The sequence below is a fragment of the Eptesicus fuscus genome, chromosome 19 (assembly GCF_027574615.1).
Source record: "Eptesicus fuscus isolate TK198812 chromosome 19, DD_ASM_mEF_20220401, whole genome shotgun sequence".
In the NCBI taxonomy this organism is placed as follows: domain Eukaryota; kingdom Metazoa; phylum Chordata; class Mammalia; order Chiroptera; family Vespertilionidae; genus Eptesicus; species Eptesicus fuscus.
Genome location: NC_072491.1, coordinates 41,469,969 through 41,493,914, shown reverse-complemented (window position 1 = coordinate 41,493,914; position 23,946 = coordinate 41,469,969). Strand labels below are relative to the sequence as shown.

The 23,946-nt window shown below is 45.2% G+C and overlaps 1 protein-coding gene across 1 annotated transcript in view; it reads left to right on the top strand.

Moving 5' to 3' along the window:
• Positions 1-22,138, top strand: part of JPH1 (junctophilin 1) — a 90,480-nt gene extending 68,342 nt beyond the window's left edge. The window contains exons 3-6 of the mRNA XM_008150326.3: positions 1,558-1,676; positions 11,874-12,520; positions 20,010-20,105; positions 20,555-22,138. Coding sequence (XP_008148548.2) covers positions 1,558-1,676; positions 11,874-12,520; positions 20,010-20,090 — 847 coding nt within the window. The 3' untranslated portion in view covers positions 20,091-20,105; positions 20,555-22,138. The remainder of the gene's footprint in view (positions 1-1,557; positions 1,677-11,873; positions 12,521-20,009; positions 20,106-20,554) is intronic.
• Positions 22,139-23,946: the final 1,808 nt, after the last annotated feature.

The following is a 23,946-nucleotide window of genomic DNA, read 5'->3' as shown; positions in this document are numbered from 1 at the left end:
CCCTCACCCACTTTCACCCTGGACCCTTGGCAACCACTGATCTTTTGACTGTCTCTGTAGTTTTGTCCATCCACTCATGTGTAAGTAACTACTCAGCTATTTCTAAGGAAGCCTCATTCATTCATTTATTTATAAAGTGAGCCCTCAATAAATACTGTGTGCCGGGCAGTGTTCTGTGCATTGGGCATCTAGCCAAGGGCCAGATTTAAAACCCCAGCCTGCAGGAAGGAAGCCTACGGCTAGCACATCAGGCCTCCAGGCTAGGGCGTACGTAGGAGGGAAACGCCCCGTGAGAGCACAGGGGGAGAGGACCTAGTTGAAGAAAGTAACTGGAGAATGGGGCCTCCTACCAGTGAGCCCCACGGTCGCAGGTCCGACCTCGGCCTCCTGCCTCTCCCTGGAACTCTGTCTACCAGCCTCCTCCGGCTGCCGTCTGTGTTCTCTCTCCTCAGACCAGCCAGGGCACTGCCCTTTCCCAGCGCCTCTCTCTGAAATCAGCCCAAGCACCTTTTAGACTTAAGTTCTCAGTAGTGGTTATCTATAGTCCTGCTGGTGCTCATGAAACAGAATGGAAAGGAAGTTTACAAAGTTATAAGGAGTAGGTGCTTGTGATCATCATCCAAGGACTAACTGGACAAGGTCTTCTCCTTTGGAAGTGCATGACCCAAGTTCTCAGTCACACCCTCCAGATCCCCTCTTCTCAGGCAGGCAGGAAGCAAATCAATAACAAATACCTGCTGTTGCCATAAGAAGTTCCATTGTTCTCCCTACTGCCTTCTCCCTAGCCCTAGAGCAAGCATGTTAAACAAGGTTTACGGCCCGCCAGCCGGGAGTTTGACATGCTTGCTCTAGAGTCTAGAAGCATAAGAGGTCTCGGTGAGGGAGGATGGGCCTGGGAGAGGGCAGAAGACTGAACGAAGTCCATTTCCTCCTCTCCTCTCTGCCGTCTTTTTTGTTTTACCCAAGGAGCATGCTTACAGAGCAGCTACTCCTTGGGACCTCCCCTGAGCACATTCTTAGAGCAGGCTGGTGAGAGCCAACTGTGTGCATCGCTTCCCAACCCCAGTCAGTGGCACCACGCTGGTAGCCTGAAATTGGCTGTGGTGGGAGTATTTACACCAGTGAAATTAGTGCTACAAAATCAGAGTTTTACTTTATTTCTCCCCCAGGGAGCTACTTTACCCACAGCAGTGGGCAGACCCTTAATCAAATCCTACCATAGGAATTAAATCCAGAAAACACCATGTTGATGCATGTTCTAATTCTACTCTCCATGGTTGGGGAGAGGAATGGCAACCAAAGTGAACCGGATATTCCATTCAGTGAGTTTTGCATCGAGCTGTACAGAACGTGCTCATCCTTCGTGTCCCTTGAAAGAAGGACTGAGGCATGTTACTGGTAGTTTAGTGCATGTTGTCTCTGTTGAAACGACTCTAAGCCTTGCTGGTGCAAGGCCGGATCACAATTAGCATTTCTTTTCGGCCGCAGCCAGTTTGCTTGGCCACGTGTAGCTAACAAGGTCCCACCCTGATGGCTGGCCGCTTGTGCTCCCTGCAGGACTGCACACGCCAGAGCCAAAGCCGACGCCGCGGACCAGGCCGCGCTGGCCGCCCGCCAGGAGTGCGACATCGCCAGAGCAGTGGCCAGGGAGCTGTCGCCTGACTTCTACCAACCAGGTAAGACCGCGTGGTCCTGCGGTGGGACAGGTAAGACCATCGCCTCTGATTTCCTTTTTTTCATTCTTTCCCATTCAACTGAAAGGTCTGTGCTTCATGAACCCCAGAAATACTAGAAAAGAAATGGGAGCACAGTTAGAAACATCTGAGGCCTGAGGGTTAGCGCTAGAGGTTCGGGTGTTTGCCAGTGTGACTCCCCGCCTGCCTCCCCACTCCCAGCAACAACCTTTGAGCTGATGGCAGTACGGGAGACGGGAATCCAAAAGAAGCATCTGATTCTAACACAGTGCGTAGTTAGTGGCCATTGCAGTTGTAACAAATAACCCCACACTGGCAGTAAGAGGAGAGCCCATACATACAAACTGGTGTGTGTGTGTGTTTTATTGTCTAAAGTTTTACATATGTCTCCTTTTTCCCCAATTGACCACCCCACACCCCCCAGTGTCTGTGTCCATTGGTTATGCTAATATGCATGCGTGCAAGTCCTTTTGAAACATACCTGAACTGAGGCTCCCAGGACTGTGGTTAGGAGGTATAGAAACATCCCGCTTAAAGACTGGTGACTCTGCACAGGTTGAGATGACGGTGTATGTCATGACGGACGCAGAGAAAGTGACAACCTCAGAAAATAACAGTCAGTCCTGATTATCTGTCTCTCGAGTGTTATAAAATAGCAATAAGCAAATGTTTGCCGTGGGTTTAAATATTGAAGTCACTTCCTAGTGGTTTCCAACTAGACTGCCTCCATCCCTTTCTATAATATACTGGTGTTAATAAAATGGCAATAGCCATTTTTATGTGTTTCTCCATTGTCTTGTCAACATCTTTCTCGGGATTGGTTGAGGGTTCAATAGATTTCTAAGTGAAGAAGAACCAAAATATCAAAATAATGTATTTTCTTGGTAAAGAATTTTTCCACATTGGTTTCTATAAATCAAGCTGGATAACTAGCACCCTGCACAGCATGTGTGTATCATACACATTGGGTTCCAATGAAGGTGAGAGAATATTGGAACCCCCGGGACATCGCTGTGACTGAATGAACAAGGTAAGTCAGAGTGAACAGAAGAGCAAAATCCATATAAAAGCTAGAAAGTTTGGCTGTAATAAAGGACGGAGGAAAGAGAAAGTAACAGGATGTTGTTTTTTTCGGCAAAGAATAAAGACAGTAAAGGCAGGTTCGGAAGACTGTTTTTATGAGAGAGGCCGGGGCGAGGCCCGGTCCGGTCGGTTGAGTGATGGACTTGTCACAGAGTGGCTTCTGTAGCAGCTCAGGGGAGGCAGTGGGGATTGTGTGTGTGCTCCTTCGCGTGCGTTATTTTTAACCTGTGGCTGAGATTGAAATCATTTAACATGTATGTATATATGTTTTGTCCAGAGAGGGAAACTTTCCAATTTTTATGGTGCCCTCAGGTGGGAAGAAACTGTTGGCTGGTGTGAAATCAACTCCCTTCCCGGGTACCTAAGTACATTAGCGACTGGCCTGCTATAAGGTGAGAGCTGGGAACCGCTGGCTCCTCCCCGCAGTGCTCACACTGTGAGGAGACCACACAGCCCCAGGAGTCAGCACTGACTGAGCGGCTTTCAAAGCAAACAAACTCCCTATTGTCTGCAGATGGCCGTTTCTGGGTTCTGTTGGGGAAAGGGTTCCCTATAGATTTCCATTAGGTGTGTTACCAAGAGGTAAATGATACAGAAGGTCATCTCAGTTTTCCAGACTAAATGGTTTTAAAAGCCTTTTATGGTTGTAAAAGCATTTGGTGGGGGGGAAGAGGGGTGGGCAGAGAATATTGTGGGAAAATGTAATTGCACCCTTTCTGAGTGAAACCGGCTTCATGGAAGCTAGTTGTTGGTCAGTAATGAATATATCCCCATAGCAGGGGATGACAACAAGGGCTCTGTTTGAGACAAGGCCCAGGGGTGGGGGAGGCTGCGTCCCCTTTACCCACAGCCAGCACTTCCTTCGGCAACTGTCTAGAAAGTCTTTTCTGTACTGAGTGTGATGGAGCTTCTGCAGGGAGCTGAACTCCGTAACTCATGCTTTCCCCCGCCACGTGACAGGGTGAGCAAGTCAGGCACCTCGTTCAACTTAGGTATCTCACCTATAAATGTTTCCGTTGTTGGAAGTACATGTGTCCTGCGGAGAAGTTGTTAACCCTGGGGAAGGATGTCCATCAGAGCTGATGTTCTGATCACTTTCATAATAAGTTACCTACCTCAGGACCTGGCGATATTTTCACGTATTTACCCTCTTTGTTAAACCTTATGCTTTTAGTTCAAAACTGGATGATTCTGCAGTTCAGTTAAAACTAAGGGGGGGGGGGTAACATCAAGCCTTGTGGGATGGCTTTGAGTAAAGGGTTAAATTCTAGTAAGTAAACATACAAATGGCTTTGAATGTGTGTAGGTGACCGCATACATGCACGGTAGAGTGAATCATCCCCCAAGAATTTAGAAAAAGGTTGCCTTCTGTGCGTTGAATTATAAAATGAGCCCAGGATACTACACAGAGATATATATAAAGGGCTCAGAAGTGGTCACCTGGGTTTCAGAGTTGCGAGATGTCCTTGTCACCTGATTGAGTGTATTAAAATATCTAAAGACAGAATTGGTCACCCAAAGAGTCCAGGGAAAAAGAGTCACAGAGAAAAATGTTGGCAGCACCCACGTAAATACTGTCCAAAGGAGAGCGGAGCCTTGGCCAAAACGTAAGCTCGAGTCTAGCGGTTGCGTTGGAAGGACATTGCTATAATGGGGAAGGATGCAGGAGCTGTCACCAACACTGAGTGGCTTTATTGGCAAGATGACCCCACTGAGGAATTGGCTGCCTCAGGCCTTCAGAAATTTGACTCATCTCATGCTCCGTGTCCTGATTCGTGTTCACTAGCAACCTTCTCATGTTGATTGAGCTTCTGGTGGAGGTCGACCACAAGGAGAGCATGCACCGGTGGTATCAGGGCAAGTCCCCTGGCCTATGTGACATTGGCATTGGTGGTTCTAAAATAATGAGCTGGACTTCTGCTGTCCTGCATCAGTCTGTGAGCTTTGGTGGCAATGTGAGTCTGCCCCAAGGAGCCGCTCTGCTTCAAGTGAAATCAGGTAGCTAAGCCAGGAAAGGTAAGATGAGAGGCCTCAGGTGGTCACTCAGGAAGGGGGAAAGGGACATGGTGAGATCAAGAAACTATATACATGTGGTTGTTTGTCCCGCTGTTACAATTTCCTTTTAGTCAAAATACTTCATTTTTAATATTAAGTGATATTAAGTAGAATGTAAAAATTTTTATGTGATATTAAGTAGAGTGTAAAATTTTTATGTTTATCAAAGTGACAGGGCATGACTTTAAAAAGACCAAGAAACACTGCCCTGGAATGTGGCAGATGTCTTACAGGGAGCCCCTCTTTGGAGATAGCAAGCCCAGTGCAGGTAGTAGGGAGAGGAAGGAGGTGGCCTCCTCCCCACTTCTTCCCAAGGACGAGAAGTGGGGAAAGGTAAGTAGGTAATGAGGGGGACACTTCTTCCCTAGGATGAGAGCTTGGTAGGAAATGGAAGGTGGGTGCTGGGGAGAATTCTCCTCAAGGACAAGAGGCAGGTAGAGAAAGGAAAGGGAGGCAGTGGGATGATGGGAGAATTCTCCCCATTTCTTCCCAAGGACAGTGGAGATGGGGAAAGGAAAGGGAGGTGGGTGCTGAGGAGCCTTCTCCTACCTTCTCCCTGCGTTGTCTGAGAGAAGAGGGCTGTTCCCAGAACGTGAGGTCACCTCTCCTGGGCGCATGCAAGGGGAGTGACAGAACTCTGCTGTGTCTTCCTCTTTTTGCAAGTTCACCGATTCCATCATAAGGTTTTCACACACATGATATAATCTAATCCTACTTACCTCCCTGTGACCACACCTCCAAACTATGGATTTGGGGAGCACACATACCATGCATAGTAGCATGTATTTGCACACACCAGTAAATTTATCATTTTAAGTAAGGTTTTTGGCATAGGTTATTGTGGGCTGAAGTTCACATTTCTGTTATGAATTAGAACTCTTTAGAGAGGAGGTGAATGTTACAGGCAGAATGAGGGACAGACTGAGTTGCATGACTCTGGAGCAAGGGCCACTCCCCCCACCTCCCCTAAGCTTGATCAGCACCTCCTCCTCAGGGGAGATCCACTAGCCCCATCTTCCCGTCAGCCTTGCCCTGCTGAGATCGGGCTCCTGGCAGAATCTGAGACAGACTGAGTTGTGTGGTGTAGGACTGGGGACATTTTTCTCTCCCACTCCCGACTGGTGCAGAGCCCTCCATTTACAAGGCCAAGTCTTGGTCCCATTTGGAGTAATAAACTCTGTTGCCTCACCCTGATAGCTCCGAGACCCCCATCTCACCACAAAGGCCTGCAGGCACCCGGCAGATGGCAGCTAGACTTGGTATACCCTGGGACTTTGCTGAGTGGCCTCAGACCCAGCAAGGACACAGAGTTTGAAACTGTATCAACCTAGTGAACACCACTCACCTCTACCTGGTGACTCACTGAGAACCTACCTCATGCAATTTGAATACTGCCAGAGTCCAGCCAGCCTCCAAAGAGGACATACAAATGGCCAATAGACATGAAAAGATATTTATCACTAATCACCAGTTAAAACCACAATGAGATATCACCTCACACCTGTCAGAATGGCTATATCATAGATAAAACAACAAAAAACAAGTATTGGTGAGGATGTGGATAAAAGGGAACCCTTATGCATTGTTGGTGGGAAAGGAAATGAATGCAGCCATTGTGTAAAGCAGTATGGAGCTAACTCGAAAAATTCAAAACAGAACTGCCTAATGACCCAGTGACTCCACTTCTGTAAATATATCCGCAGAAACCCGAAACACTAATTCAAAAGAATACTAGTATATGCACTCCTGTATTCATTACAGCGCATTATTTACAATAGCCAAGATTGGGAAGCAGCCCAAGTAACATCCTTAGATGAGTGGATTAATAAAGCTGTGGTACATTTCTTTATACAATGGAATATTACTTGGCCATAAAAAAGAAGGAAATCTTACCTTTTGCTGAAGAGAATTCTTACAACCAAAGATTTACAGAAGAAACCACACTGAGACTGGTAAAAAGGATGGAGGCACAAAACGGCTGACCCCACTCCCACAGGCAGCCCCTGAGATTCGGAAGGGATTCCCTCTGAGAAGTGTGGGGTCTCAACAGCATAAATGGACCTGGAGAGTATTATGCTAAGAGAAATAAGCCAGTCAGAGAAAGACAAGCACCATAGGATTTCACTTATATGTGAAATCTAATGAACAAAATAAATTAGCAATGAAATAGATAGGACATAATGATAAGAAGGGACTGGGTGAAAAGGGTGAAGAGATTAAGGGGGGAAAAAACAACTCAGACATTAGTATGGTGATTACTAGAGGGAAAGGGGATGGGGGACGTTAGAAGAGAGTTAAGGGGGGATAAATAGTGATGGATGGAGACCTGACTTGGTGAAGGCACAATACAATATACAAATGCTGCATTCTAGAACTGCACACCTGAAACCTATATAATTTTATTAACCAATGGCACCCCAATAAGTTCAATAAAAATTTAAAAGAAATCTTTAGAGATAAAGCACATATTCATTATGTAATTTCCTATGCCAGTCATTAATATGTAAATTTTATGGTTAAGACAAGAGAAGCATTCTGGAATAGACGACTTCTCTCAACTCACTTGCCAAAATCCGAACCAACTGTTTCATAGAAAATGGGGAATGGAATAATCTACTAGTTGATATGTAATGAATAATTCATGGTTTTTCTGGTTATTCTTACCACTTATTCATTCAGTTTCACAGCTGTGTATTGAGTGCCGGCCATGTGCAAGGGACAGGAATGGACGTCCCGCAGACAAGACTGCTGTGGCTGTGTTCAGACACGGCCGTCTTGTCAGAGACGGGGTCGAAGTCCTGTAGGAAAGTGGTTTTCTCCCCAGATTGCAGGTAAAAGTGGTTCTCCCGCCAGCCCTGTCATCTTTTTAGAATTGTTCCACGTGGCTCTGCTTTGCTGAAAGGCGGTCTCCATAGAAGAGACCTCATGTCCATGTCATGACTTCTGCTGACGCTACAGAGCCTCTGCTCCCAAGCACTGCCCTTGCAGACATTTGTTTCGGGGGAATCTTCATGGTGCTGCGTCTGCCCATGGCCAGCCCCCCCAAAGCTCACCTGTGAGAACCAGCTGGGTACCCTGCTGTTACCATCTGCCCTAGCTGTTCAGCGCCTTCCTGCCCACTGCAGCCAGGAACCTTTCCGTGGCGCTGAATGGCCTGTTCTGAATGTTCTTGGTTCACATTGTGTGGTATGTCCGTGAGCATGTGACCTGATTCCCAACAGGAATCCTCCAGGGATAAACCCCTTAAGACTCATAGATCCTGTCAGTGAAAACAGATGAAAAGGCCTTGTGCACTCGCACTCGCCATCCTTTTCCTCCCTGGCACTGTTCTGACAAGTCTTTCTCAGGAACCGCTGTATCTCATCAGCTTCACGCTGGCCTGGCGAGCCTGACATGCATTCCTACAGCAGACAAGTAGCAGACACAACGTGTGCCCTCCAAGAAGGTAGTCCAGGAACAACATCTGTCCTCTGCCTTATATTAAATGTCTTGTTTCAAATGCATTTGATCTTATTCTGGAAATGTTAACTGTATATCCTCGACCAGAGCCCAGGCCCCATACGACGGCATCCCTGGGATCATTGCCAACAGGGCTGGAGCGAGGACCACCACTGGTCAGCGTGTTTTCTTGCTGCTTTCAAGCGCCTGTGGCTGGATCCGTTAGAACCTCCTGAAATACTTGTTAAACCTCAAGATTTCTAGGCTTCTCTTCATCCTCATGAAATCTAAGTCTCCGGGAGTCGTGCCCCAGGTGTCTCTGAGGCGGCAGCTCTGGAGCCACAGCTGTGGAGGACATGGAGTCCCTGACCCAGCTACGTTCAATGCATAGTAACGCTAGGACCCTTTCAAATCGGACAGCCTGTGCTAGAGTGTACTTCCATCCTCCTAGTAAATTCTTGGAACGCAACAGATTTTGAATTTCACTGGAAGCCCTATAGAGAAATCCACAGGAATATGCCTGAAAACTGCGTCTTAGGAGAGTGTCACAAGCAATTGCGAAAGAAATGCCTTTCCTAACACATTTAGAACAGAAAAAGTGTGTCGAAGCAACACATCAGATTTCTACAGATCTAAGGGAGTAGTCTGGTTAATAAACGTAATGAGTATGTGCAATGGAGTCCAAACGACGATAGCTTCATAAATCCATTAACACATATTCCTCCAGTGGCCAGAGTATTGCCAACTTGGCCTATTAATGGGAGCATAAGTGAAGAAGTAGGGAGAGCCCAGCCAGTGTGGCTCAGTGGTTGAACATCGATCTATGAACCAGGAGGTCATGGTTCGATTCCCAGTCAGGGCATATGCTCAGGTTGCGAGCTCTATTCCCCTGTGTGGGGTGTCCAGGAGGCAGCCGATTAATGATTCTCATCATTAAGGTTTCTATCTCTCTCCCTCTCCCTTCCTCTCTGAAATCAAGAAAAATTTATTTTTTAAAAAAGCACAGAGAGTCGTATTTACAAAAAGCATTTGAAAATGTGCTTTGTATTTAAGATAGCTTTTTCCAGATAACTAAAGCATATTCCTTGAAGTGCTGACTTTAAAAAAAGTTACATTTTCCTTGGACCCACGATGACTGAATTACTTTGAGGTCCCCCCCCCCTCCCAAATAATCGGTCTCTTGTCACTGTTAGTGTTTCCTCTGTCTGCTCCTTGCTGTCAGCTCTCACTTGGTGGCAGCTGCTTTGACCGGGGAGAGGCTCTGTAAAAACAATTCCACAATCGGAGGAGGAGGGGCCCCTCCATGGACGGCCAGTGGAAGTGACCCGAATGGGTTCTAAACCCCGCGGCCAGCCTGCGGGCGAAGCCCAGCCCTCGGGGTGCTATGTCCCTGTCACAGCACCAAGAACAAATTCGGAAAAGAAACTGCAGTTTCTCCTTTTTCTTCACTCACCCGAGAGGCCTTTCTCTGTGTCGACAATTTATTTTTAAAAGAAAACTGCCAACTTTTAAAAAGAGGGTGCTTATACTGAATTTAGAAAAGACACCACCACTGTTGACATGTGATCATGAAAGGAGGGAAGGGGGGAGAGAGAAACATCAATGTGAGACACATGGATTGGTTGCCTCCTAGACCGGGGCCAGGGAACGAACCCAAGGCCCTTTGGTGCGCAGGCCAACGCTCTACCACTGACTGGGCCACACGGACCAGGAAATTCGAACCCTCCAGGGTGGATTTGTCTTTGGAGGATGGAAGGTGGGATAATGCTATTATGTTTTTGCCCTGAATACAATTATAATTGTGGGTCCTTAGGAATTCTCATTTATGGGCTTAAAACATCACCTTATTCATTGTATTCTATCTCATCTTAAGGATACACAGGCTCTGTGACATTTGGTTTTTCCGCTGCTACGCTTTTTTCACATCAGTAAAGTCGAGATAATGCCTGCTTCCTAAAAACTTGGTGAGGCTTGGAATTTGGGGAAATACCTCGTATAATAAATAGCAGTCTCCTAACAAATTATTACTCAGACCACCAAGGGAAGAGCAATTGAAAGTGTCAATAGGCAGCATGTCTTTTTAACAATGAGGATAATTGGTTTTCGGCCCCTCAGGGTCGTGAGGGGGCAAAAGGAAAATGGATGCTGTGCGGTTGACAAGAACTGGTCAAGTCCTGTCAGCAATTGGTGGGGTGGTTTCTCCCTTGTACACGGGAGAGATGACATCGTCCGCTCCTGCCCACGTGCAGAGCAGAGGACCAACTGCACTGGGTGACCTTGGCTTCACCTTGTGACGTGAAAAGTGGCTGATGGTGGAGTGGTGGCCAGAGGATGTGCATGGCCTGGTTCTAGGAGAGGGGCTGAGAGGCGAAGTCCCTAGCAGGAGGAAACTTCCTGGGAGCGCTGTCCCTGAGAGCCCCAGCAGTGTCCCTGCCTGGACCACTGGCATCCTTAAACGCTCGTGACTGGTACCATCTTGTGCTGCACTTTCTGTGTCTCTACTCCTCACTCCCTCCCCAGATCTCCCATAGAAAATAACAATGCACCAGCGTCCCTTTTTTGAATGAAAGGATTCCCATTGATAAAAATAACATGGGATTGTTATAAACCATCCTGAGACCTGAGGGCCAAAGACAACTGCCCTGTCTTGACTTTGATGCCTGCAGTGCAAGCCCATGCTGGGAAGGACTGTGTGCGAGTTCTTTTGTGAAGTACAACCTAAACCACAGAGGTGGCTCCGAGCGAGGAACTTGAAATGACCCTTTGAAGGAGGATCCTTAAAAATAGGATGCCCTGGTCCGCGTGGCCAGTGGTAGAGCGTTGGCCTGCGCACCAAAGGATCTCGGGTTCGTTCCCTGGCCCCGGTCCAGGAGGCAACCAATCCATGTGTCTTTCACATTGGTGCTTCTCTCTCCTCCCTTCCCTCCCACTCTCTAAAAAATCAATGGAAAAAATATCAAGTGAGGATTAACACAATAGATATATAACCTGTAGGTTCGCCTCATACAGTGTAATTTATTAAATATTGAGCACACGAGTCCATGTCACTGATATGAGAGTAGGATCTGTGTTTTAGTTATGCCACCTAATTTGAATGTGCAGATCCCCACGGTGTGGTCAGCAGGGCTCCGTCACCGTGAATTCTGCCTCCGTGTTCTGCGAGTAGGCACGGCCAGTGCAATTATTAGGGAAGTCACAATGGTTTCACCTTTATGGCCATCAGAATAGTATAAATACCACATGTGTTAATGCAAAAACACATTTTCAGCAGTAAGTAACCTTTTGGGGAATGAAATGTGCTTGTGCTTAGTCAAAGCCTCAAAAGTATATTTAAGAGAAAAAGAAGAAAGGTTAAGCTGACTTACTGCATGTTTGCTGAGTCCTCACTTAACTTCATCCACAGGTTCTATTACTTTAAGTGAAATGACTTATAATGAAACCAGTTTTCCCACTGGCTAATTGATATAAGTTCCTAGGGCATGTCATCGGCATTGAATGAAACCACGTTATTTGGGGACCTGCTGTAGATGCATACTATGAGGATGAAACCTTTATGCCTTATTTTTATCACCTTCCTTTCTGTTGTCACTTTTCCCCTGCCAGGCCCAGATTATATCAAACAGAGATTTCAGGAAGGTGTTGATGCTAAAGAAAATCCAGAAGAAAAGGTACCGGAAAAGCCACCTTCACCAAAGGAATCTCCTCATTTTTATCGCAAAGGCACGACACCCCCGAGCACTCCTGAGACACATCCCAGACAAAGCCACTCTCCCCAGCCTTCCCCCCAGCCCATGAGGAAGCAGAACCCCAGCTCAGGGGCCAGACTCAACCGTGACAAAAGGAGTGTGGCCGATGAGCAGGTGACGGCCATCGTCAACAAGCCCCTGATGTCAAAGGCTCCCTCGAAGGAGCTGGGAGCCGCCGTGCCCCAGTCCAAGTACTCTGGCCGCCACCATGTCCCCAACCCCAGTAACGGGGAGCTGCATTCTCAGTACCACGGCTACTACGTGAAACTGAACGCCCCCAAGCACCCTTCGGAAGACGTGCGGGAAGATGAAGGATCCGGCCACTCTTCCTCGGCGCTGGTGCACAAGCCGACACCCAACAAGTGGAGTCCCCCTAAGTCTGTGACAAAACCAGTTGCCAAAGAAAGCAAAGCTGAGCCAAAAGCTAAGAAGTCTGAACTTGCTATACCAAAGAATCCAGCAAGCAACGATTCGTGCCCTACTTCGGAAAAAGAAGCCAATTCAGTAAGTTGTCTGAGCTGTGTTTTCCCCTCCTTTCCTCACTCTGGTTCTTTCGGGGAGCAGCATGGGGTGACTTGCACCTTGATGGCAGCTAGGCTCGCAAAAGTCCTAACACACACAGGGCTGTTTAGAGTAGAGCTGAGCCCGTGTGTAGCTGGAGACAGGAAAAAGCTTTCCGGACAGAAATTCCTCCATGTTCAGCCAGCCACCCACCTTAGACATCCTTCAGGTAGGTTAAAACATGACCGGCTGGGACTGCATCACTCCTGGTAGCTGTCTTAGTTGGGACTGCTCTCCCAGAAATACCGTAGATTGGGTAGGGAGTTCCAAGGTCAAGTCCCCGGAGATTTGGTGTCTGGTGAGAACCCACATCCTGGTTCATAGGCCATCTTCTCACTGTGTCCTCACCCAGCTGAGGGAGAGAGAGAAAGCAAGCTCTCTCTGCCTCGTTTTTATAAGGGCACTAACCCATCAGGAGGGCTCTGCCCTCATCACCTAACTACCTCCCAAAGACCCCCATCTCCAAATACCGTCACATTACATCGGTGGTTAGGGTTTCAACATCTGAATTCTGGAGGGACACAAGCATGCAGTCCAGAACAAAAGCTGACTCCCCGATGGCTACAAAGCTCAGAGCTCTAGCTAAGAAGAGTGATCCACCACCATTTGCTAAGTTCTTAGCCCACCTTTTGACTCCCCAAAACAGTCAGTGCCTTTAGACAAAAGAACATCTTTTCTAGCAATTGTGAATTATTCTCATAAATATTTCGTTTGGATTTTACTTAATTAAAGCCAGGTTTCAACTGTTTAAGATGACGACCTTGGTCTTCTAACCCCGTGGTCGGCAAACTGCAGCTCGAGAGCCACATGAGGCTCTTTGGCCCAGTGAGTGTGGCTCTTCCACAAAATACCATTGCCTGGGCGAGTCTATTTAGAAGAAGTTAAAGTTTAAAAAATTTGGCTTTCAAAAGAAATTTCAGTCGTTGTACTGTTGATATTTGGCTCTGTTGACTAATGAGTTTGCCGACCACTGTTCTAACCCCTCAGAGTGTTAGTGCTCCTGACATTTCATATTTCTGGTAGATGCTGGTTTTATCATCAGCCTTGAGAAGCTAAGGTTTTTGTTATTCAACCAGTTAGCTTTCAGTTATTGATAAATATATCCTCAATCAAATGAGTTTGATTTGTTAATGATAAATGGAATTTGGATTTTATCAAATTCTATAGAATTTATAAAATCTGAAGCAAGTATTTTCTGATAGACAGTTGATCAACCTATTCATATGCCTTTGGAACAGAGGTGTTGCATGTTTAGCTTATGGTAGAAGCCACAGCCAACCCAATGTTTACTAGAAATTTCAGAGACATATTTGCATAAAGGTGTGGGTTAGTATTTTAGCAAACAAGAATATAATACAATCACCAGTTTCTTTTGTCTGTTTAATGTATTCACAGGTTTAAACAATTGAAATTCATTTTTTTAATTAACTTATGTTTGAAACTTCTTAGGTTTGTTGACTTTGCTAATATCTATAAACACTGGTTCCCGTCCTTTTTTTCAAATTCTCATCTTTTTAATTATCTAAGTGTATATATTAATCAGATTAACTGAATTATCTTTCTGAGAGTCAGTCCCCATGAGGATAGATGGTTTCAAAACAGAATAACTTTGAGACTCTGACTATTCAATAAGCATTCTTTTTTTAGTTTTTAACATTGATATATCAGTATCCTGATATTATATCTATAATATACATGATATCACTACTGAAGTTGTTAAATGTAATAATTCACTTCTCCTTTGGCTTTCAGAATTTTTATCCACAGATTAATAAAGCCTCACATTTACATTAGTATTAGTTTGCCTGATTTACAAGGGGGAAATTCAAACACTGCCAAGCCCTATAATCTGTAGCTTTGGGTTCCCAGTAGTGGGGTTCAGTTGACTTCCAGAACTGCCCCAGGGGAAGCATATGCCCTGGTGTCTTACAGTTGGGTGAGTGACCTAGCTCCTATCTGTAATAGCTCCTCTATAGACTTCATAGTCTCCTGGTTTAGAAAGAGCATCTGTTTGACTTCTGTGCAGAACTGTGTGATTCTTGGAGTTAGCCAAGCATCTCCCAGCTCAGTAGGTTGGTCTCCCAGGTTCCCTTCCACACCCCAAGGAGGCAGAGCAGCTCTCACCTCCGTCTGCCATGGGCACCAGAAGTCAGGATGGACGTGGCACCTTCGTGGGAAGATTTTAACAATTAACCTTCTCTTTCCAATAATAATCAAAAGCTGCCTTTCACACCCTGATCACTGTTTTCTTCACAGAGATGTAGGAAGTGACAGAATTACCCTCAAGTTAGTCAATGAACAACTTTTAAACCCAGGGAGGCCCTAGCCAGTTTTGCTCAGTGGATAAAGTGTTGGCCTGCAGACCAAAGGGTCCCAGGTTCGATTCCGGTCGAGGGCACATACCTCAGTTGTGGGCTCCTCCCCAGCAGGGCCATGTGCAAGAGGCAACCAATCAATGGTGTTTCTCTCATAATGATGTCTCTCCCTCTCTCTCCCACTCTCTCTAAAAGATCAGTAGAAAAATATCCTCAGGTGAGTATTAATAAATAAGTAATAAAACTGGGGAGCACTACAATTTAATACAATTTTGAGATTAGAAGACACTGTGTAAGTAAGAGATTGATAAAATAACAACTTGGAAATTCATAGGAACATTCACACTAAAGGAACATTCACACTGAAGCAGACATTTGAGGGAAAACAACACTGAATCAGCCAGTGCTCTCTGCGGGCAGCTGGCAGATCCGGTGTGAGTCAGAATCGCCCCGTGTAGGGTGGCTGACCAAACCAGATCTAGAATTCCAACCAGCTTATGGAGACAGGATAGGCTAGTGGCTGAGGGTGGGAGCTGTGCTACCAAACGCCCTAGGTTCAAGTCCCTGCTGTGTGACCTGAGGCAAGTTTCCTAGCTGTTCGGTGTCTTGGTTTCTTCATCCTCTATCAGAGAGTTGTTGTGAAGATTAAATGAGCTAATACTTATAAAGTTCTTAGCCTGGTACCTGGCACATTGTGAGTGCTCAAAAACTATTATTAAATTTGCTTCAACACGGAACTAGCTGAAGCATGAATAGTTGATAAATATAGTAAGTCCCTGCTTAATGTCATCAGTACCCAGATAGGTTCTTGTAAATGGCCACTTTAAGTGAAATGACAGGTAACGAAACCAATTCGCCACAGGCTAATTGAGAAAAGCAAGAGCTAAGTTCCAGCATATTTCTGGTCACAAAACCATCACCAAACTTCTAAATAAAGACCCAAAACACTTCTAATATTCAACACTGAGATAAATGTGAGCTACATACATATGTAAGAAAGATAAATAAAAACAAGTACTATCATTCTTTTCCAACCTACTTATTCCAGTTCAGGGTTGTGGGTGGCGGGAGCCTGTCCCAGCAGCTCAGAGCACAAGGCGGGACCCACCCTGGACAGGATGACCTTCCGTCACAGGGACAATGGAGACACAACAATGCATTCATGAGCACACCATCGGGCTGTAGGAGAAAACCCACGCAGACAGTGGCTCTGACCGGGAATTGTTTTTTTGTTTATTGCGGTGTTTTTTTCCTCCTCCATCTTATAATGAAACCATGTTGAACAAAACAACCCATTTGAGAACCTGCTGTCCTCCAGAATTCTCTGATCACCCTGGCGATTGAACCCCTAGAAATCTATAAAATCTTCTGGGACACAGGCTAATCACTGAGAGCAAATGAATTACTTGAATCTGAGAGGGGGAGCCATGGCAGGGATTGCTCTGTAACCCCCTGATGAAGTTTGTGGCCCCTGTGGGCAGGGGTTGCATGTAGACTCACAGGATACCACAATATTTTGAGGATTTTGCAACCTGGCAACTTGGGTAGGGGTCAGTAGAAGCATCTGTAGAGCCTTGTCAGCTAGAATGGTGAGGGGTCTTCTAATTAAGAATCTCGACCCCTTCTGGAAACTGCCTGCCCTTTTCCCGGCCGTTCCTCTGATCGGCTTCCAAGTTCATTCTGAGATTTACCCGTTATTTCTTTTGAACTATTGAAAAACGTGTTTGAAAAACTTGTCAGGCCATGTTTGAACCACACACATACACACACATAAAGAAGACAATCCATATCATTAAAATTTGCTGTTAATACTAAACTAAGCTTTGGTCTTTCTGTTTTTGCAGAAGCTTTCCATTTAACGTTAATAAACTGTACTCTCTAGCAGGAAATTCCTCACCATTTTAAATGAACGAATAGTCTCTTAAAGAAAGAAAAGGGGCGGGGGGATATTGATTTCTTGAATTAGCTGGCCTCCCCACATTCTGACTTCTCGAACTTTACTTTGTAACTGCCCAAAGTTTTCTTCCAATCAAGACTTGCACTTTGCCCTGAAACAGCTTCCTTCAAGACACCTGTCCCAGTCAGTCTTGAAAAGCAAGACTGGTTTTTTTTTCCATTTTGCTATTTTAAGCTACAACTGGCCACCAGTCATATTTATGGGACTTCGCCTTAAAGCTTTGCACCCTGATGAACACAGAGCTTGAGTCCCGACGTCTGCCTCTCAGACACAGCGACCCAGAACTCACTTTTCACCTGGTTGCAGGTTGAACCTTTTGTTGCTGGTTTTACTGAATCATCTTTAAAGAGGGCACTCTTAATGGTAGGATAAGTGGGTGTGTCTATTAGAACATATTACAGGATGAATATATGTTCAATAGAGAAATGTCCTCGTCTTCTTTCATATCCCTATCTTTGGGGCTGGGAATTAAATCCGCTGACCCCAGAGAGTGGAAACGATTCCAAAATTGGTAACACATTCGTGAGCAAAATCTAATCAAAGTTCGTGGTATTCACAGCATTTCCTTAATCTCCATGCTGTTGTGATGTTAAAACATCATCAAAATTATCTCCTGGGTCATAAGAGTTTCCCACCTGATTGAGAAGTTGCCTGGGTTAGTCCTCTCTTAATAAATCACAACACAAGTATTCCAGCAGAAACACGGGTCCTTCCCAAAGTCTGATGTTCTTCTGATATTAGAAGCATAGGGTAGAGATGAAAATGCCATGTTAAAGTAGTTGATGGGAAGTCACTCTTTTTCACCGGAGGCCTGTGGCTTTCATAGGGATGCAGAGAAAAGGACATGAGCACTGGCGTAAGCAGACCAAAGTTTAATTCTAGTTCTAACTTGTCCGAACAGGCTGCGTTCACCTTGGGAAACACACACTCTCAGCTCCGTGAAATGGAACTAATAATCCCTTGTGAAGAATTTTTAAAAATAATCGACACAGGCGTCGTGGCCCAGTCCTGGCCTAGGAAGACCTGCAGTCGGTGTTTTCTTTTTTCTGTCATTTCCTTGGGGTTTAGGAACTAACACTACCTATGGCAAGGCACCCATTTTTACTTCCTCCTTTCCACCACCCTGATTTTACTAGTCACCCTGTTTGTTTGTTTTTAATATATTGTATTGATTTTTTACAGAGAGGAAGGAAGAGGGATAGAGAATTAGAAATATCAATGAGAGAGAAACATCAATCAGCTGCCTCCTGCACACCCCCTACTGGGGATGTGCCCACAACCGAGGTACATGCCCTTGACCAGAATCGAACCTGGGACCCTTGAGTCCGAAGGCTGACGCTCTATCCACTGAGCCAAACAGGTTAGGGCACCCTGTTCTTCTTTTAATGCCATGAGTTAGTCTGCTCACCACATCCATGTCACCTGGCAAAGTGCCAGAAGATGGTAGGCTTTCATTAAACACCGGTGGCCGGAATGAATCGGGCAACCTGTGTGGGTGCACGGCGGTGAACAAGGCGGGGCCCCGCTGCTGCGGAACTCAATCTGGGAGGGACAACAGCAACTAACAAAGATGACAATAAAGCGTGAGGTATTAGAATAGAGGAAAATGGCGCACGCACCCTGACCTCCTCCAGGGAGGAGACCTTCTTGAAGGATATGTGACCTGAGCCCTAGACCCTGTGAAACAAGCACTGGACCATGGCAGTTCCAAACTTACTCACCCCATGCCCCTCAAAATTACGACAAGACATTTGAAGACTAACAGTTTCATTGTGGTCTCGCTGGGTAGTCAAACATAGTACAACTGTTTTCTCATCTTTAAGAACAAAACTTCCTCCCCACCTAAGTCATGAGACCAGTTTTAGAACGCTTCTAATGCTATTTAAGAATATGATACGAGCCTGGCTGGTGTGGCTCAGTGGTTGAGCATTGACCTATGAACCAGGAGGTCACGGTTCAATTCCCAGGCAGGGCACATGCCCGTGTTTCAGGCTCCATCCCCAGCGGGGGCATGCAGGAGGCAGCCAATCAATGATTCTCATCATTGATGTTTCTGTCTCTCCCTCTCCTTTTCTCTCTGAAATCAATAAAAATATATTTAAAAGAGAATAAGACACTATTTTAATAGTAAATACCAAGATCATGTCTTTGTAATCAACAAGGCCAAGCTTGGGCAGATCTGAAAAGGTGGGTCATATAAGGCTGGCTTGTTTTTGTTTTGGGGTTTTGGGTTTTCTTATTGATTTTTAGAGAGAAAGAGAGAGAAACATCGATGTGCGAGCATAAATAACTTCGAGATTGGCTCCCTCCTCTATGCCCCCTACCGGGCATCGAGCCTGCAACCCGGGTATGTGCCCCGACCAGGAATTGAACCAGCAGCCATTCGGTGCACAGGATGACACCCAACCAACTGAGCCACACCAGCCAGAACTGGTTTGTTTTTAAACAAGCCAACCCAGTTTGGGTTCCTTGGGCTGTGAGGTATTTATTACAACAGTATTTATCAAACTAGGATTCTTCAATTTCTTCAGGATAACTTGACCTCTGAAAGGTTAGGGTTATGAGCAGAGAAACAACAAAATTAGACCTGTAAAATAATTTCTGAAAGTGTTCAGCTTCCCACTTATAGTTTTTAATTTTAAGGAAGGGGTGGTGTCCAAAAAAGACGCCCAGAGAAGGCAAGAGAGAACCTTATTTTGAGTTTTCCCAACGTTTTTCCCGGGAGGCCTCTCTGTCCTACAGGTTTCCCTCCCGCATTCCAACTGCCTTTCTGAGGAAATCACTCTTCCTCGTCCTGATCGCACGTTCACAAGTGCCTGTCCAACCCACAGCAGTCCCTAACCTTGTTAGGGACCTGTGTCTCACCCAGACTGCTGCCCAGTGTTTCCGGGTGAATGTAGCAGGTTGTTTTTTTAAGTCCTAGTTTAGATTCAATCAAGGCAGGATTCATTTTTAAGTGAAAGTTCAGAGATGGCTCCATCTAAATACGGCATTGCTATTTTTAGTTTACACCTTTTGTAACTGCTGTCATTATTCATGCCTCCTTTACCGCAACTGTGTTGGGTATTTTTATATTTTTAGTAATTGCTTTTGTGAGCTGATTTATGTACTGATATTAAAATGGAAAAGTTATGCTTGTTTTGTTCTGTTTTATTTCCAGGGCCCTAATTCAGTCATGATTGTCCTTGTCATGCTGTTGAATATCGGGTTGGCCATTCTTTTTGTTCACTTTCTGACTTGATTGGAGTTAGGAAAGGTAAGACTAGCCTTGATTTCTATTACAAACCGACAAAACATAGCATTCTTGTCCCATGTTCAGATTCACATTCTTTTTAACAACGACCTATTGTCCTTCGCTTTAACTTTGGCTGTGCCTGAATGTGATTCCACATAGCTGCTCGGTGATATAACTGTTTTGACCCTTCGGTGGAGTCATGACAACTAGTAGCCTTCGCCCACAGTTGTGCCCAGTGGTGTCATCAGCCCTTTAAATGGCACTCCCCGGTCAGACACAGACCCAGGGAAGGAGGCTTGGAATTAGGATGGGCTCTCGAGAGACGGGAACCTTGGGAAATGCGGCCAGGGGCCCTGTCCGGTTCCCGGGGGGAGTGCTGTGTGGCTTTGGGGTCCTCTGGGAGCTGAAGCAGGCAGCGGGTTGGAGCGCCAAACTTAACCATCCTTCTTTTTTAAAACCTGCTGAAGCAGCCCCGTCCGGCGGAGTTCCTGGCCCTGGCTGCTCCATCTGTCCCAGCAGAGTGTGACTAAACTGGAAACGTATGGAGCTGCGTGTTGGGTTGTTGATGGAAGTCAACAGCTGCCTTACTATTTTACCATCTGACGTTTGCAGTAGGGAGCTGGGGAAACGAGCGACCCGACCCGAGGAATGCGGCCGGAGGATTGTGTTGCTGCCGCCGCCTTCCCAGCGCTCGCGCCGGCCTGGGTCCGAGAACGGGGCGGCAGCCTCACTCAGCAGTCTTATGCCATGACCTGCTGCTTTCACGCCCCCACACGTTCTGGGAGAGAACGCTGCGTTTGCTTGTGCACGACTCTTTTTGCTGTTTATTTCGATAGGATGTACGGTCACCTACCACGTGCAGTCCTGGCTGGATGGAACACACACGTTGCATCTCAAGGAAAAGAAGCAACGAAAAGTCTAGAGGCAATGTGTTGATTTTGACAACAAGACAGCATTTTTTGTAATGCCACTTAGTCTTCCTAAACCTTTGGTGAAAGGCTGTGTATCTTTAAAAGTTAGCAATCGGAAAGCATCCTACCTTCCTGAGAAATAACTTAATTTTAAACATGTTTAACGTTACTGCGATGAGTTCTTTATGCACTCGGGAGGTGCTAAATTCTAAAAACTGAAAGACAACAGAATTCTAAGAAGTCAGAATGTTGCATGGGTTGCAGTAATCGGTGTTTAAAGGATTCGGTTTCATTGCTGACGTACTTTACAACCAAATAGAATCTTGTCAGTGGCCATGTTAATTCCCATGAAAGTTAAGCAAGATGCTATTAATAACTGCTCTTCTCTTTCCCTTTATTTTTCTTTTTCCCCAACTGAAAATTTTTTGTTGAAGACATTCAGGTAGAGCATAAAGCTTTGTAAAATCACTGCTTCTCGATTTTATGCCTTTCGTGTTTTTTTCCAAGTCCTTTTTTAATTTTATTTCACATCTTAAAGGCTTAGACGTTTTTGTTTCAATAGTTGTCTTTCGCCGTCCTTTGTTATTCTGACATAATCTGATTTTTTTTTTTTTTTTTGCTGTTTTATAATGTATCCTTTATTACTCAGAAGCATGCCTACGAGAAATTACAGGGTCTTTCTCAAAGCAATTATTTAAAAAGAAATCAGGGGAGGAAAGGTTTCTGTTAGATCTCTATGAAACATGACATTGTGGAGAGGGAGCTATTCCTGAATATTTTCACCATCTGCATGGTTTAATCCGATTCTCTTGGCCTTATTTGCTACCCTTTCGATGCGGAAGAGACCATTCACGTGTTAGCACAGGGGAGAACTGAGTGCTTGGGCACCTGCAGGGCAGTAACCCAGGGGCGTTTCTTACAGAAGTGCAATATGTTGAGAATCCTGGGTGTGAGCAACATGGAAGGAAGCAGGAAGCGGAAAGAGAGCCAATGAAAATTACAACTTGTATATTGAATTATTTTTTACATTTTGCTTTGACTTTGAAATTTAGGAAGTACGTTTTTACCCAAGAAACGTTTAAGTTCCTGTGTCATTCTCAATACTCTCACTTCTCCTTCCTAACCCCATAGCTCTTTACGCTGGGAAAGCTGATTTTTTAAAAAAAGATAAAATATTTAATCTTATTAAGTGTTTATTTAAAAGGTGTAATGCTTTGAAACAATGGGTTAACAAGATGACGAAAGGATATGTTTATACAGTAAGCATGTTGGTTCCATTTATAAATATATGTATGATTTATAAGCTTTTTTAAAACAAAGCCCAAATTGTCGGTATTTTTCTAAAATGTGCACAGCTGTATTTTACATGAAAGGCTCTTTCTAATGGGTTGTTATACTGTACTCTACATTTTGGACAGCACATGAAGTCTGCCAGTGTACTTAATAAAACATGACTTTGTTTATTTAAAGTTTCTTGCTGTGAAAAAAGAACTCCCTACCTGTGAGTTCCTTTATTTATAATCCTTAAAACCAAAATGTATAACGTACAGTTTTCACAACTGTATTTGCTCTAATAAAAAAAAAAAGTTGGTTATTTAAAAAGTTGTAGGTGTGTCTCCTTTGTGCATAAATTACTGTCTGGAGTTATGTGGAATTTTGGTGGTGGTGTTGAAAGAAAGAGCTGCTGAGAAATTAATAGAAATGATGGGGGGAGGGGATTGGGGCTCAGAGAAGCCACGTGGCAGAAGGTAGCTGTACTATACGGTTATTTCTTTCTACATTTCTTTCATCATGGGCCTTCCAGGTAATTTTGCAAAATAAGATTCACTGCTCTGGTTCTTGCCTTCATTAACTGGATTAGTGCCCTACCCAGTTTCGAGTTTTTCCTTTTGTTTTTTTTAATATATTTTTATTGATGTCAGAAAGGAAGGGAGAAGGAGATAGATAAAAACATCAACAATGAGAGAGAATCATCAATCGGATGCCTCCTGCATGCCTCCTACTGGGGATCGAACATGTGTCCTGACTGGGAATCAAACCGTGACCTCCTGGTTCATAGGCCGATGCTCAACCCCTAAGCCACGCCAGCTGGGCAAGGGTTTCAAGTTTTTAAGGAAAACTCAAAGTTGGAGTCAATTCCCTCCTGCATGGGTACTTTTCAATTAATTCAAGTATTTTGGACCATTGTGCCCCAAATAAATTAATACGTTGCTATGGCCCCTCCTGCTTGAGCACACTTCTGGAAGCTTAGGCCAATGAGCAGTTCAGTGAACCTGCTGTCTCTAGACCTCCCAGCCCCTGGGCGCCCTTTGAAGCCATCCTCCGAGCTGGGCTCAGAGGTATAATAAAAGGACCTCCAGAACAGCTGCCCAGGAGCTGCCAGGGTGCTTTTAAGTTCCCAGGTTTGTCACTCCTGCCGAGGGCTAGTCTATTGAGCCCTCCATATAAATTATGCACAAAGTGATCACCTCTGGCTACTTAACAATTTATCGACTTAAACGATGAATCTCCTAGCAAATCCTAAAGGAACGCAACACAGGACAGACTGTTCTGGAGCAAGTGGGAAAAGCACAGGGTGCTAGAAACATTATTGATTCCAGATTCATGTCCAAACCACACGTCATGATGGTTGAAGCCCAAGCTCAGGAGAAGACTGTGGCTGGGAAGAATCTGGAAAAATATTCTGCACGCCCAATTACTGCAATCACTGTTTTAAGAGTCATGGTGAGTAGGCTCCCAGGTTCACACTGTGCGACCTGCCGCCCTTCTCTCGTGCTCTGGGAAGTTGTGTAGCCTCGACTTCCCAACTCCATATGGAGTCTGCCCCTCCCCAGGAACAGTTCACACACCTGTGTTTGCTTACCCGAGGCTTGTGAACGAGGTCCCACATTTCATTCTTATTCCAAAAGTACTGAAAATGTTGCTGCAGAGGTACCCCCAGTGGAGTGAGG